General features: G+C 34.7%; 1 protein-coding gene across 3 annotated transcripts in view; it reads left to right on the forward strand.

Moving 5' to 3' along the window:
* BTAF1 (B-TFIID TATA-box binding protein associated factor 1) overlaps positions 1-12,210 on the forward strand; it is a 125,059-nt gene that overhangs the window by 91,223 nt on the left and 21,626 nt on the right. For all 3 annotated transcript variants that reach the window (XM_027839797.1, XM_027839798.1, XM_027839799.1), the window contains exons 24-32: positions 840-1,041; positions 2,306-2,454; positions 7,469-7,621; positions 7,744-7,865; positions 7,953-8,120; positions 8,241-8,318; positions 10,000-10,129; positions 11,591-11,732; positions 11,881-12,011. In XM_027839797.1, the coding sequence (XP_027695598.1) occupies positions 840-1,041; positions 2,306-2,454; positions 7,469-7,621; positions 7,744-7,865; positions 7,953-8,120; positions 8,241-8,318; positions 10,000-10,129; positions 11,591-11,732; positions 11,881-12,011 (1,275 nt within the window). The remainder of the gene's footprint in view (positions 1-839; positions 1,042-2,305; positions 2,455-7,468; positions 7,622-7,743; positions 7,866-7,952; positions 8,121-8,240; positions 8,319-9,999; positions 10,130-11,590; positions 11,733-11,880; positions 12,012-12,210) is intronic.

Raw genomic sequence — 12,210 nt, forward strand, 5'->3', positions numbered from 1 at the left:
ATTTAATTTTTCTTTCTTTTTTTTTAAGTAATATTTTATTTTCCCCAATTACATGTAAAAACAGTTTTTTACATTATTTTTTTTTTTAAATTTGAGTTCTAAATTCTCTCCCTCTCTCCCCACCTATCTCCCTGAGACGGTAAGCAATCTGATATAGGTTATACATGTGCAATCATGTAAAACATTTCCATATTATTTTGTGGAATTAAACTCTGTTTCATTTTCTAATAGGCAAACCTTTAAAGAGAATTATAGGTTTCTGAGCAAAGTTGGAAAAAGGAGATATTGAATGCCCTAGAGAGGTGGTTGAAGAACCAGTAATTCTGTTTTGTTTTGTTTTTTTTTCTTAGAGTGGAAATACTTTATCATTGTGTATGGTGCATTTTTGTGGGGGTTTGTTTTAAAATGAAGTTGAGGCAACATGGAATGGTGATTCGAGGGCTAGTGTTAGAGCCAAGAAGATCTGGGCTCCTGTGCTTTCTTTAACACATACCAGCTGTGTGATCATGAACAAATCACCTAACCTTTCAGTGTTCCCACGCTGACACTTCACTCTGAGATGGAGAATAATTGCCAGTCTGTATTGGTGAAGGAAGTTTGTACCCTAAGAGCTCCTCATACTAATGAACCAAAAAATATTGTATGAAAAATATTCAGAGCAAAATTTCTTTTGAGAATTTCATGATACCTCTTAATATCCTTGATGTTTTCTGGGGAAAAGGAGGAAGGTAATTAAACCAGTGTACAGAATCACTCTAGATTATTAACCACCCACTTGAATATAGTACTAAGGTACATTTGTTACTTAACTTGTGTTCTAATTGAATTTTTCTTTCCAGTTGGTACAGCATTTGCCCCATCTATACATGTGCCTTCAGTTCCCCAACACTGCAGTGAGGCACATGGCTGCTCGTTGTGTAGGAGTCATGAGCAAAATAGCTACCATGGAAACAATGAACATTTTTTTAGAGAAGGTTCTTCCATGGATAGGAGCAATTGATGATAGTACCAAACAAGAAGGTGCAATTGAAGCACTTGCCTGTATCCTTTTTTAAAAAACAGTCTTTGGGAAACTGCTAAAAGTGACTGGTGATTTTGAGTACTTTGAGTCAATAAAATTTTTGAATTACAAGATCTTGTAGGCAAAAATGATATGTGTATATGATGAAGAATATACTTAGTTTGTAGATGATATGTTTAAGTTTCTGTATCAAACAAAATTTTATATAAGATGGAGTTTCCCATATTCATGACATCACAAATCTAGACCCCTTTCCCCAAATTTCTGATAACCAAGTACCCCAATAGGCATTCCTCAAGCCTAGAAAAATATTGTTTGAAAAATTCAATCTGATCACAATTCAAAAACGATTTTTTGGGCACCCACTAAATAAGATGTTTAGATGCTGAGAAATTCATTTGTAAAGTGTTTAGGTTTTAGAACTTATTTTATCATAGGAATAATATAGTTGTTAATTAGGTTCCTAGAGCAAAGTACAAAGCACATTTATCCTATAATGTAACCACAATAAAATATTAATGATATTCTTTCAACTGCCTTGATCTTATTCAGAGCAGGGGTTTTTGAGATAAGGCTGATCTGGCTAAACAACAATAAATTGTTAATTCTCCACGATGCTGCATTTGAATGACATGTTTTTCTGACCATAATACCCCTGGTATTCTGAATTGAAAAATAGGGAAGTTGAACACATAAAGAGACCAAAGGGGCCACCTCCAAATTTGAGATTACCCTATGCCCGTAGTGGTTTGCCTCTGTTAATATAATAACTAAATTGGACATTTATTTACAAACCTTGATTTTAGCTTAGAGTTTTAAATCTATTCCATTTTAAAATGGGGATTGAAAGAAAACAGGCCAATCTTGAGAGTTTATTTTTACCTTTAAAAACCAGTTGGATGTATTTGTCTGAATCAAGTTGATTCTTCTAAGAATGAATGAAATGGTATGTTATGTGCTTTAAATTTTTAGGGATAAAAGTATTCCAGAAATGTCAGTTACTATCACAAAATTGTCTTTAATCTTCAACGTGTGATATTAATGTTACATTTTCTTTATTTAAGAGTATGATAATGAAATTAACCTTTTCATATGTAAATAAAACTTTGCATCTCAATTCATTAACTAAAAAAGATATCCATTAATGAAAATTATTTTTAGGTTCATTCAGAGGTATTGTAAGGCTCTGTTGTAAAAATGACAGACTCAGTGTTTCTGATTATATATTGCCTTGTGGGACCAGACTCAGAATCAACTGAAAATTTCCTTAATCGTTTATTGAAGCTGTAATGGAACAACTAGATGTTGGCATTGTTCCATATATTGTTCTTTTAGTTGTACCTGTATTGGGAAGAATGAGTGATCAGACAGACAGCGTACGGTTCATGGCTACACAGTGCTTTGCAACATTAATTAGGCTAATGCCACTTGAGGTAAATTGAAAAGGTGGTATCTTTTGCTTATTTCATTGTATCAAATATTTTATAATTCTCTCTAAAGTGTTTGGAAAATAATTTTTTAAAGAGTTTAAGTTTGCAGGTAACTTTTGCAGCTATGGTTAGGGTGAGAATTCTTAACCAAAAGAAAATATGGAGACCATCTCCTAAAGTAAAATAGTTTTGCTTATGAAATTGAGAAAAAAAACAACTTTCATATGTACAAAGTCATTGCAACTAGGAGAAGAAGTAAAGTTATCAGTTGGTTTAAAAAAATCTTTGAATCAGATAATTTTTAATAAAGGTTTGCTATCCAAGATTTGTCAGAAGTTAACACACCTGGATTCAAAATGCATACCTTGAGGTTTTATACTTAACTTACTTATCACTTAACCTCACCTCATAAACCATGCTCCTTCTTGTCTCTTTTCTCATTTCTTTCCCTCTACCTAGAATGACTTGCATTTTTCTCTCTGCCTATCCAAAATCCTACCCATATTTCACAATTGAACTTAAATCCCATCTTTTTCAATGAGCTTTCCCCAAAAATGATATTTCGTGATCCTTTTTTATGTGCTCGTGGCACTGTCTAAACAATGTATCAGAACTAAAATGTCCATACCTTTTGAACCAGAGATCCCATTACTAGGCTTATACCCCGCGGAAGTCAAAGACTGAATTTTGAATTCAAGTGGAGGTGAATGTTAATAGCTTTTTCCTTTTTTAATCTGTTAGTCATATTTTGGGATATACTAGTACTCGATGGCTTCTGAAGTAGGCAGTAGGCCTGCTAAACTTTTTCCAGTTTTGTAAAACAAAATTATAGGAACAAAGCTAGTATATCTACCAGTGTATTGTTACTACCTCTCAACTAGTGGGCAAAAGAAAGGAAGAGAAGAGAAGCTGGGTGCCATAATGGGAAAAGCACGACACTAGAATTCTGTAAACTATAGTTCTAAGTCTGATATCAAGTTGTGTCATGTCTCTTGTGGCTAAACTCCTCGAGAAAGCCATCTATATTTGGTGCCTCCACTTCTTGTTGTCCTCACTCTGTTTTAAACCTTCTGCAGTCTGCCTTCTGACCTCATCATTCAATTGAAACCCCTCTCTCTAAAGCTACCACTGATCTTTTAATTGCCAATATTCAATGACCTTTGCTCCTCCTTCTTAACCTCTGCAGCCTTTCATACTGTGGGTAATCCTCTTCTTGATATTCTCTGCCCTCTCCTACCTGTCTGCTCCAACTCAGTCTCCTTTGAATCATCTTTCAGATTATGCTTATCAATAGTGGGTGTCCCCCAAGGCCCCATCCTCGGCCCTTTTTTTCTTCTCCCTTTACACCATTTCTCTTGGTGATCTCTTCAACTCCTATGGATTCAGTTATCTCTATGTAGATGATTTCTCAGATCTATTTATTTAGCCATAATTTCTCTCCTGATATCTAGTCCAACAATACCAAGTACCTATTTGGACATATCCTACTGGATAACCTGTAAACATTTCAAACTCAGCATGTCCAAATCTCTCCCCTTAAATCATCCTATCTACTGAACTTTCCTGTTAATGTCAAAGGAACCATCATTCTTCCAGTTGCCCAAGCTTGCAGCCTTGATGTCATACTTGATCCCTCATTCATACTCACTGCACAAATAAAATCTGTGGCTTAGTCTTGTTTCTACCCTCACGGCTTCTCTTGTATGCTTTCTCTTCTCACCACTCACACAGCTGCCGCTGTGGTGCAGATCCTCATCACCTCCTCCTTGGACTATTGCAATAGTCTTTTGTTTGGTCTCTGCTTTAAATTCCCCCTTCTGTCTCCCCCCCGCCCCCCCAACCACACAAACACACACTCTCCTTTCAGTCCATTCTTCACGAAGTCATCAAATCAGTCTTGTAAAGCACAGGTCTGACCATGTCACCTACCTATTCAGTAACCTCCAGTGGTTCCCTGTTATTTCTAGAATCAAATATAAAATCCTTTACAATCTGACCTCTTCCTACCTTGCTGTTTCTTTTCTTTTTTAAATTAATTTATTTTGATTTATCCACAATCACTTCCACATGCTTTTGAGTTTAAAATTTTTCTCCCCCTTCCTCCCTACCACCCTCCCAAAGACAGCACACAATCTGATATAGGCTGTACAAATACATTCCTATTAAACATATTTTCATATTAGTGATGTTGTAAGAATTAGAACCAATAGGAGGAACCACCAGAAAGAGGAAACAAAACTAAACAAAAGAAAAAAAATAGCAAATAGTATGCTTCAACCTGCATTCAAGCTCCATAGTTCTTTCTTTGGATATGGATAGCATTTTCCATCATGAGGCCTTTGGAGATGTCTTAGATCCTTGTATTGATGGGAAGTGTTAAGTTTATCAATATTAGTCATTGCACAATGTGGTCATTATTGTGTACAATGTTCTCTTGGTTCTGCTTATTTCACTCAGCATCAGACCATATAAGTCTTTCCAGGTTTTTGTGAGGTCAGCCTGTTCATCATTTCTTATAGCACAGTAGTATTCCATTACATTCATATACCACAACTTGTTCAGCCATTCATCAATTGATCCTCAATTTCCAATTCTTTGCCACCACAAAAAGAGCTGCTATAAATATTTTTGTACATGTGGGTCCTTTTCCCATTTGTATGATCTCTTTGGGATGTAGCCCTAGAAGTTCTATTTTACCTTGCTGTTTCTTCCACCTGACAGTCTCTTGACTCAGTGCATTTTCATTGGTTATCCCCCATGCTTGGAATAATCTCCCTTTATACTTCTGACTTCATTAAAGATTCATCTTAAATTTCACTTTTTTCAAGAAATTTTTCCCAGTCTCCTACTCTTGCTAGTTCCTTTCCTCTGAGATTATCTCCATTTACACTATATGTGTGTATGTATATATACATGTGAATAGATCAATAAGCTAGTGGTCAGTAATCTCATTTTCATATCTGTATACATACATATATATACACATGCACATACACACACACACACACACACACACACACCTACCTTGTAATACATACTTATTTGCATGTTTGCCTTTCCTATTAGAAGGTGAACTTCTTGAGGACAGGCACTGTTTATTTTTATTTTTTACCTTTCTTTATGTCCCCCACACTTAATACAGTACCTGGCACATTGTAGGCACTTAATAAATTCTTGTTGACTAATTGACTGCTCAGCCCTTTCTTGATTTCCATTTCTTTGTAAAATGAAGGTATTGGACTAGGTGACTTGTTTTTTTTGTTTGTTTTTTTTTCCAAACTAAGATCCATTTTCTCTCCCTCCCATTTTCCATTGAGAAAGCAAGAAAAAACAAAACTCCCTGGTATAGTTATTGTATAGTTAACCACAATAATTTCTAGGATTAAGCATATACCTCTATAACCCCCCTCAAAAAAAAAAAAGAAAAAAAGAAAGTTGTTTGTGAACCTGAACTCTGGGGCTAGATGACTTGTAAGATCACTTGACTAGAATTTTATAGCTATGATCTTATTGTCAATAAAGAACCACCATATGTAGGGTTTTGTTCAGCGTGATAGAAGCCATGCTTAGAAATGAATCTGTGTTTATAATGTAAAAGATGGATTGTGACTTGAACAAAGTAGAACTAGAGAGACCATTTGGTCCATTACTCTGGTCTCAGCATGAAGTGGTAAGATGTAGAGGGATAACATGGTATAGAAGAAAGATCATTGGACTTGAATATAAGACCTAGTTTTGAGGACGAAATCTGACTTTTTGTTAACCCTGAGACCTTGGGAAAGTAGAAGTTTTTGTCAGCCTCAGTCCCCTCATTTATACAATGGGGATAATACGTGCACTCCCTACCTCACAGAATTGTAATGAGAATCAAATAAGATAATGTATGTGAAGTTCTTTGTGTCCTTTAACATTTTTGATGGGGTCCAAATGTTATCTTATACTTTAACATATTTGTGGGATACATCTGAGTAGTAGTTTTATGATTGGTAAAGAAAAACCAAATATAAATAGTTGATACTAATTTAATATTAACATGGAAATAAATACATGTTTTTAACTCATTTTTTCAGAGCAGTTCTACCTGTCTCAGATTTATAAAAATATTTTACTAAATGATATTTAATTTTCTATAACTCAGAAGCCAAATTCTGTTTTTCATATATAATATGTATTATATATAATGTTATATGTTAATTTTTAATTTACCAATGTTTATTAAAGCTCTGGAAGAAGATGGACTGAGATCCTTGAGTTCTGAGTCTCTCAGGACAACTCTTGACCTTATTTCTCTTCCCACTGTACCTTTTCCTTCAGCTTACTCACAGCTCTTGGACCAGTTTGGGAGTAAGAGATAAGAAGAATCCAAATGTTGCAATGATTTTTTTTTATTCCAACTTTATTAGAATTAATTTTCCTTTGTTATTTTTGTACATTCTAAGGCTGGTATTGAAATACTTTAATTTTGTCTTGAATAAGGCATAAAATCAGCTATGAGCTGCTAACTTCACGCTTTTAGGAATTTTGACTGTCTATGCACACATCCCATGTATGTGTTTTGTTTTGGCAACTTTTTCATATTTCTTAAGATTATGGAAGATCCTGAGGTCTCAGGCAACTGGGATTGTGAATCTGATATTATCCTTTAATTAAAAGATTTTAAATATTGTCCATGTATAACCACTGGATTTTGGGATACTGTAAGTGATATTTTCGGAAGAAAATTGTGAAAATACTGCCTTGTATGTAAAAATATTTTTAAAGTTTTGTCAAGGTATCTTTGAATAGCAATTTTAATCCTTTCCCAGATCCCCTAGATTCTACTTGCATTTTTTTCCAGATTTTCAAAATTGTAGTGAAAATTTCAGTTTAATTTAAAGTAGTGTACAACCATGTGATGGTAGAACTCGTGATTAATCAGTTTTGATTGACAATTTGGTAGATAATGAGTTATAACTTAATTGCAAATAAGCTTATTTATGATTTTAATTTAAAAAACTAAAAATAAAAATCATTTTAGGCAGGCATTCCTGACCCTCCAAATATGTCAGAAGAATTAATCCAGTTGAAAGCCAAAGAGCGACACTTCTTGGAGCAGTTATTGGATGGGAAAAAATTAGAAAATTATAAAATTCCAGTTCCAATCAAAGCTGAACTCAGAAAATATCAGCAGGTAGTATTTCTTGCTCATATGAAAAGAATTTCTTCTGTGTTGCCAAGGGAGACTTTTTAAAAAATAAAATTTTTAATCAGCTCATCAATATTTTCTCCCTTCTATTCCCACAAATCTTATAGGATGGTGTGAATTGGTTGGCATTTCTTAATAAGTACAAGCTTCATGGAATTCTCTGCGATGACATGGGTTTAGGAAAAACATTACAGTCTATTTGCATTCTAGCAGGAGACCACTGTTTCAGGTAATTAAAAGATTAATTTTGCAAGACTTGAAGATTCTTAGAAATTTTTAAAAGTTGGTAATTTTAATATGTTTTGATGTTGTAAAGAGCCCAGGAATATGCAAGATCTAAATTAGCAGAATGCATGCCGCTTCCATCGTTGGTGGTTTGTCCTCCCACTCTAACAGGTCACTGGGTTGACGAAGTAGGTAAATTTTGTTCCAAAGAGTATCTCAATCCTTTGCACTACACTGGGCCTCCAACTGAAAGAGTAAGGTAAGATCTCTGAAACAGAGAAATTTTTCAGTCATTGTTTCAAATAGAAGTACTTTTTTATGGCAAATTTAATACTTTATAAACTTTTACTTATCTATCCTTTTTTCTTTGTTTATAAAGGTTACAGCACCAAGTCAAAAAACATAATCTGATAGTGGCTTCTTATGACGTTGTACGGAATGACATAGACTTTTTTAAGTAAGAATTTAAAATTTTCTATTTAGGTCTTAAGTATATTTAATTTTTAGATACTGATAAACCTTAAATTATAAATGGATTGTTTCCTAAAAGTTCCTTTAAGAGAAACTTTAAAAGGAATATCCTGGCTTGTCACAACAGGGTCATGAGATTTTAGAACTGAAATTGAATTTAGAGATCATATAATCATATCCCTTCATTTAATAGATCAGGAAACTGAGACCTGTTTTGAGGAAGTGAATTGCCCAAAATTAAATGCAAGTTAGCAGAGCAGAAATGCAAACTTAGATCATTTGACTGATTCCAGTACTATTATACTACACTTCCTTCTTCATTCAGAATCTATTTCCTCACAGAAAATGTTTTGCTTGAGGATTAAGTTCCACCACCAAACCATAAAGGTCTATTTAACCCCTAATACATATTTTAAAAAAAAAATTATTTTCAGTTCCATATTCTTTCCCACCCATTGAGAAGGCAGGAAATATAATATCCCTTAGATATATGAAATTAAACAGAACATTTTCACAGTAGCCAAATTGCAGGAAAAAAAATTTTTTTAGTGGAAGAAAATATGCTTCAGTCTGCCCTCCGAATTCATCAGTTCCCTCTCTCTCTGGAGATTGTATTTTTCATCATGGGTCCTTTGGAATTTTCTTGGATCATTATCTTGATCAGAGTAGCTAAATCGTTCACAGTTGATCATTATTACAATATTGGTGTTCCTGTATACAGTGTTCTCCTGGTTCTGCCCAATTTATATAAGTTTTTCCAGGTTTTTTCTGAAACCATCCATCTCCCCTCCTTATTTTTTATAGCACAGTAGCATTCCATCGCTATCATATACCACTACTACCTCTAATAAATTTAAAGATAATTTAGCCCCAGTGTCAAAAAGACCTGGGTTCAGTGCCTCTTAGACCTACACTATGTTCCCCTAAGCAAGTCACTTAACCTGTTAGTGCCCCAGTCTTCCTTCTAATTTATAGACAAGTTACAGATCTATAAGCGTAGAGGGCATTTATATACCAGGAGTTTACCGCACCAACAAAATCACATCTGACCTAAAAACATTTCTTTAATATCTGAGGTATATAGTACTCTAGTAATCCCTCTTCATTAAAGTGATCGTATTTCCCCATAGAACAAAATTCTATTTGAAATGCCAGGAATAAATCTCCTTGTGTTACAGACTTTGAAATAGTAGTAGAAACTTCCCCTAGCTGCTCCAGCCTACTTGGATGGCAGCTACCATTGCCTGGGACAGGGCTAGTGGGGTGGGTGAGGAGGAGAGTTTTGGAATGATTCATAGAATTTCATATAGGTAAAAGGAAGGATGAGGACAAAAAGTGTAGAATGGGGTACTACGGCTAGGAAGGTGGAACAGTGGGTGAGGGTCTGCCTACTGGCTGTTCTTCCATTCCTCCTTTTGCTTTGCTGAAGTACAGTGGAGCTGGAAAGATTGCCCAAGTTACCTTTTCTTCCCTATTGTATAGTTAGCAGTTTGTACTGGGAAGGGGGAGGAGCAGAGGCAGGCAACCCTAGTGGCTTTGTGTACTGAAGTTTGGCTTACCTGTTTTAGTTACTGTACAGATTCATGATTGCTTAAAACAGTGATATGTGCACATCAGCTAATCAGTAAGAGTTGACTGATGCAGAAATTTTCTGTTTACTCTTCCAGAAATATTAAATTTAACTACTGTATTCTTGATGAAGGCCATGTCATCAAAAATGGGAAAACAAAATTGTCAAAAGCTGTAAAACAGTTGACTGCCAATTATAGAATCATTCTTTCTGGAACACCAATCCAGGTAATTATTTGCTCTTATATATTTTTTAAAGTATGTGATCAAAATGGCATAAATTTTATTTTTTTCAATAGTTTTATTTCAAAAATTCCATAAATTTTATTTTTTAATTTCAAAAATTGTTAATCAATCTTATTTGATTTGTCATTGTTGATAAATGACTTATTAATTGTGAACAGACTGTTGCTATTTTATACTAGTAGATTTTATATAGTTAATCATCTGAATAAATCGTATTTTTTACTGACAAATTATAAGGCTGCAATTTAAATATTTGAAGTTTTTTATAGTTGGTGTTCCTTTTTATATTGAACCAAGTTAATGAACTTCTTGGATTGATTTATCAAGAGATCTTTCTCTAAAACCTTCATACCTCTGAACCTGGTGGTGTACCTGATGATTGTATGAGGTAGGAAGGAAGGTTTGAAGGAAATTACAGTAGTACTTTACTAGCAAAGGCAGCATTGACCCTGAAAAGTTAGTAGCAATGGGTGGGTGTAGGAGAGTGTTCAAGGCTGTTAAATTGTAGAGTATAAAAGCTGGTGGATTCTGTAAAGTACACCTGAGTTTCAGGAAGCTGCTTTCTACATATATAATGCTACAACATGTTCAAAGTTTTCCTGACTTCACGTCAGATAATAAGATGTATGAATTTATTAACTTGGAGAAGTAATGTCATTTGAGCAGATGTGCATCATAATATAGGCCTTAGCATCTTTTCCTTTCCTACTCCTTCCATCTTCTGGCTTTCACTGAGACATGTCTCCCTTCTGATGATATAGACTTCCTGACTGTTCTTTCTCCTCTGGCTGCATTTTCACTCATTTCCCTACCACCACCCCCATTCAGTGGTTGAGGTGGGAGAGTCAGAAAACTGCTTGCTCTCCATTGCTACTCCCAGGTTCTCTCCGTACCACTATCAGTAATCTCTCTTCCTTTGGTCAATCCGTATCTATTACCCAGTCACAGTTATTGTCTGTAGATCACTCTTCAGTGAGTTCAGTTTTCGGTCTTAGAGGAAGATAAAATATCCTTGTAAATAAGTAGAGTACATTTATCATGCATTATTTTATGTTACAGACTTTCCACGAGAATGCTCTGTGTGATCTGAGGAGGGAGGTCATAACTAATTGGTTGAGTTAGGGAAAGTTTCATGGCAGAGATGGAGTTTGAGCCATTTTGTTAAAGGATAGCTGGGAATTCAATAAGCAAAGATGGGATATAGGAATAAGGAAAGAGGGTGAGCAAAATGAAGGAGGTGAAAAAGCTTAGCATGGATTCATTTTGGCCCAAGTACTGTGAGAGAAGAAGTAATGGGAGAAAAGGCTAAAAAGTTGGGTAGAATGATGGTTCATCACAGGTTTTCTTTAGTACTTTTTCTTTTTTAAAGGAAATATTTTTAGTATAAGATTTAACTGGTATCTCACTCTCTCACCTCCACTTTTTTTTTTTTTTTTAATTCAGAACAACGTTCTGGAGCTCTGGTCACTCTTTGATTTCCTTATGCCAGGATTTCTGGGCACTGAACGTCAGTTTGCAGCTCGTTATGGTAAACCTATATTAGCAAGTAGGGATGCTCGAAGCTCCAGTCGAGAACAAGAAGCAGGTAAGAAAGAATCTTAAAAAAAAAGAAAGAAAGAAAGAATCTTTACTTCAACTCAGTTTTATTTCATTTTGATCATACTCAGATTCGTGTGTAGAGAAATGAATCTTTTCCTATGAATTGTTTCACCTTTACCCTCCATAAATAATAGGAGTTCTTGCAATGGAAGCACTACATCGCCAGGTCCTCCCATTTCTCTTGAGAAGAATGAAAGAGGATGTTTTGCAGGATCTTCCACCCAAAATTATTCAAGATTATTACTGCACTCTTAGTCCTCTACAGGTAAGAGAAGAGTGGTGTATTCAAAAAATTGAAATCGAAAATTTGGAACTCAAAATCTTGTAGAAGTAAATGTTGAAAACTAAAAATAAATACATTTATTAATAAAAAATATTTTTAAAAAGTTGAAATCCTTCATGGAAACCATCTACTCATTTGAATATATGCATATGGAAAAGAAACGAATCAATAAATCAGCAGT

Source organism: Vombatus ursinus, unplaced genomic scaffold (genome assembly GCF_900497805.2).
Source record: "Vombatus ursinus unplaced genomic scaffold, bare-nosed wombat genome assembly UNPS02014833.1, whole genome shotgun sequence".
Classification (NCBI taxonomy): domain Eukaryota; kingdom Metazoa; phylum Chordata; class Mammalia; order Diprotodontia; family Vombatidae; genus Vombatus; species Vombatus ursinus.